This window comes from Alosa sapidissima, chromosome 15, assembly GCF_018492685.1.
Source record: "Alosa sapidissima isolate fAloSap1 chromosome 15, fAloSap1.pri, whole genome shotgun sequence".
In the NCBI taxonomy this organism is placed as follows: Eukaryota; Metazoa; Chordata; class Actinopteri; order Clupeiformes; family Clupeidae; genus Alosa; species Alosa sapidissima.
The window spans coordinates 32,947,786-32,950,285 of NC_055971.1; the positions used below are offsets into that span (position 1 = coordinate 32,947,786).

Here is a 2,500-nt window from a genome sequence, read left to right on the forward strand (position 1 = left end):
ACACTTTGTGTGTGTGTGTGTGTGTGTGTGTGTGTGGTACAGGTGTCCTGTTCAGTATTGAGGTAACTTCCACCTTCTTTGCGGTGCGGAACTACTGGAGGGGTTTCTTTGCTGCCACCTTCAGTGCCTTCATCTTCAGAGTACTGGCAGTGTGGAATAAAGATGAAGGTAAAGTAAAGATGTGTGTGTGTGTGCGTGTGTGTGTGTGTGCGCGTGTGTGTGTGGGGGGGGGGGGGGGTAGTATGTAGCATGCAGTATGTAACATTTATGCATATGTATGTTAATAAGTGTGTATTGCTGTTTTAAATGCATTCATATTCATTCATTCATTCAACCTTTATTTATTCTCGGAGGTTCATGGAGGGTAGTCCTCATTTTCAATTAAGCCAATTAATTAACAATAACAATTAAATAACAAGAGATATAGTATAATAATTGTGGTAAATAAAACATATATTAAAGAATAAAATAATAACAATAATACATAACATTTACATAAAACAGGTACAATTTGACAAGGAAGGTTTGTGATTACAGATCTGAATTGATTATAGGAAAGTAGAGAGTTCACTTTTATGTTACATTGGAGATTATTCCAGGAAGTAGGGGCACCATAACAAAAGGCCGACTTTTCCAACTCAGTGTGGATACGAGGAACCTTGAGCATCAAACAGTCATTTGATCTGGTCTGATAGGGACCAGAATTCTAAACAAGCATGTTTGAAATATAACCTGGTAATTTTCCAATACCTTTGCAAATAAAGAGATACCAATGATTATGTCTCCTCACTGTCAAAGATGACCAACCCACTTTACCATAGAGGACACAATGATGATCATCTGACCAACCCACTTTACCATAGAGGACACAATGATGATCATCTGACCAATCCACTTTACCATAGAGGACACAATGATGATCATCTGACCAACCCACTTTACCACAGAGGACACAATGATGATCATCTGACCAACCCACTTTACCACAGAGGACACAATGATGATCATCTGACCAACCCACTTTACCATAGAGGACACAATGATGATCATCTGACCAACCCACTTTACCATAGAGGACACAATGATGATCATCTGACCAACCCACTTTACCATAGAGGACACAATGATGAGTGCTATAGCCATCACCAGTAATGTAAATGGCTATATAGTAATGTAGATGGCTATAGCACTCATCACCAGTAATGATCCTCAGGGCAGAGTGGTAGACTGAGTCCAGGGCTTTAAGTGAGCAAGCAGTAGCATTTCTATAAATCACATCACCATAGTCTAGAACTGACATAAAAAACGTGTCAACAACTTGTTTCCTACATTTCATAGGGAGGCTGGCATAGGGAGATTTTTTTGTGTCTATATAATGGGCTGGACGTCCACACTGACCATCGATAAGGAAAATCTCATAATTGTGTTGTCAGAGTGTACAGAAATAAACATAGACACAGTAGATTGATAGAATAATATAATAAACTTGTTTCCTACATTCCATAGGGAGGCTGGCTTTGTTTCTGTAGAAGAAACACATTTTCTCTCCATCACTCCATCACTGTGTTGTTATAACCCCCCCTCTCATTCTCTCTCACACTCCATCACTGTGTTGTTATACCCCCCCTCTCACTCTCTCTTTCTCTCTCTCTCTTTCTCTCTCTCTCTCTCAGAGACCATCACTGCGTTGTTACAGTATACCCCCCTCTCTCTCTCTCTCTCAGAGACCATCACTGTGTTGTTATAACCCCGCCCCCTCTCTCCCTCTCTCTCTCTCTCAGAGACCATCACTGCGTTGTTATAACCCCCCCTCTCTCCCTCTCTCTTTCTCTCTCTCTCAGAGACCATCACTGCGTTGTTCAAAACTCGCTTCAGACTGGACTTCCCCTTTGACCTCCAGGAGCTGCCAGCTTTTGCTGTCATAGGGTGAGTGTGTGTGTGGAAGAGAGTGTATGTTTCTGTGTGTTTGTGTGGAAAAAGAGTGTATGTTTCTGTGTGTGTGTGTGTGTTTGCGTCTTTGAGTGTGAGAGTGTGTGTTTGAGTGTGAGAGTGTGTGTTTCTGTGTTAGTGTGTGTGTTAGTGTGCGTGTGTGAGTGTGTGTGTGTGTGTGGAGCCGGTGTTGTTCAGGATGTGTTAAAGGCTGATGCTGGTCTGTTAAACGTTCCACATACTCGACGCACCCGACCGGTAGCGCGACAATGTGACGTCACAGGAGCGCCGTAACCATTTATACTCGCGCGTCGTGGTCACAACACTAGTTGCAATATTCTCCTGACCAGAGGTGTCGCTGTTGTGAAAAGATTAACGCTAACTACGTTACACAGCAGAAGAAGGTGCATTAAGAAACACTAGTAGCAGAGAATGTAAACGGGCTCTGCTATTAGCTAGCCTCTGTGATGGTACTTCAGACTTTGGTTGCTACTATTCACAACTACCACCATCATTATCATCTAGTTTCCAAGGTGTGCGCACAGGTAGATAGATAGATGGATATATAGAT

The 2,500-nt window shown here is 42.3% G+C and overlaps 1 protein-coding gene across 3 annotated transcripts in view; it reads left to right on the forward strand.

Moving 5' to 3' along the window:
* The window catches only part of LOC121683762 (chloride channel protein 2-like), a 92,937-nt gene that overhangs the window by 58,844 nt on the left and 31,593 nt on the right, over positions 1-2,500 (forward strand). For all 3 annotated transcript variants that reach the window (XM_042063573.1, XM_042063575.1, XM_042063574.1), the window contains 2 exons: positions 43-168; positions 1,842-1,926. In XM_042063573.1, coding sequence (XP_041919507.1) covers positions 43-168; positions 1,842-1,926 — 211 coding nt within the window. The remainder of the gene's footprint in view (positions 1-42; positions 169-1,841; positions 1,927-2,500) is intronic.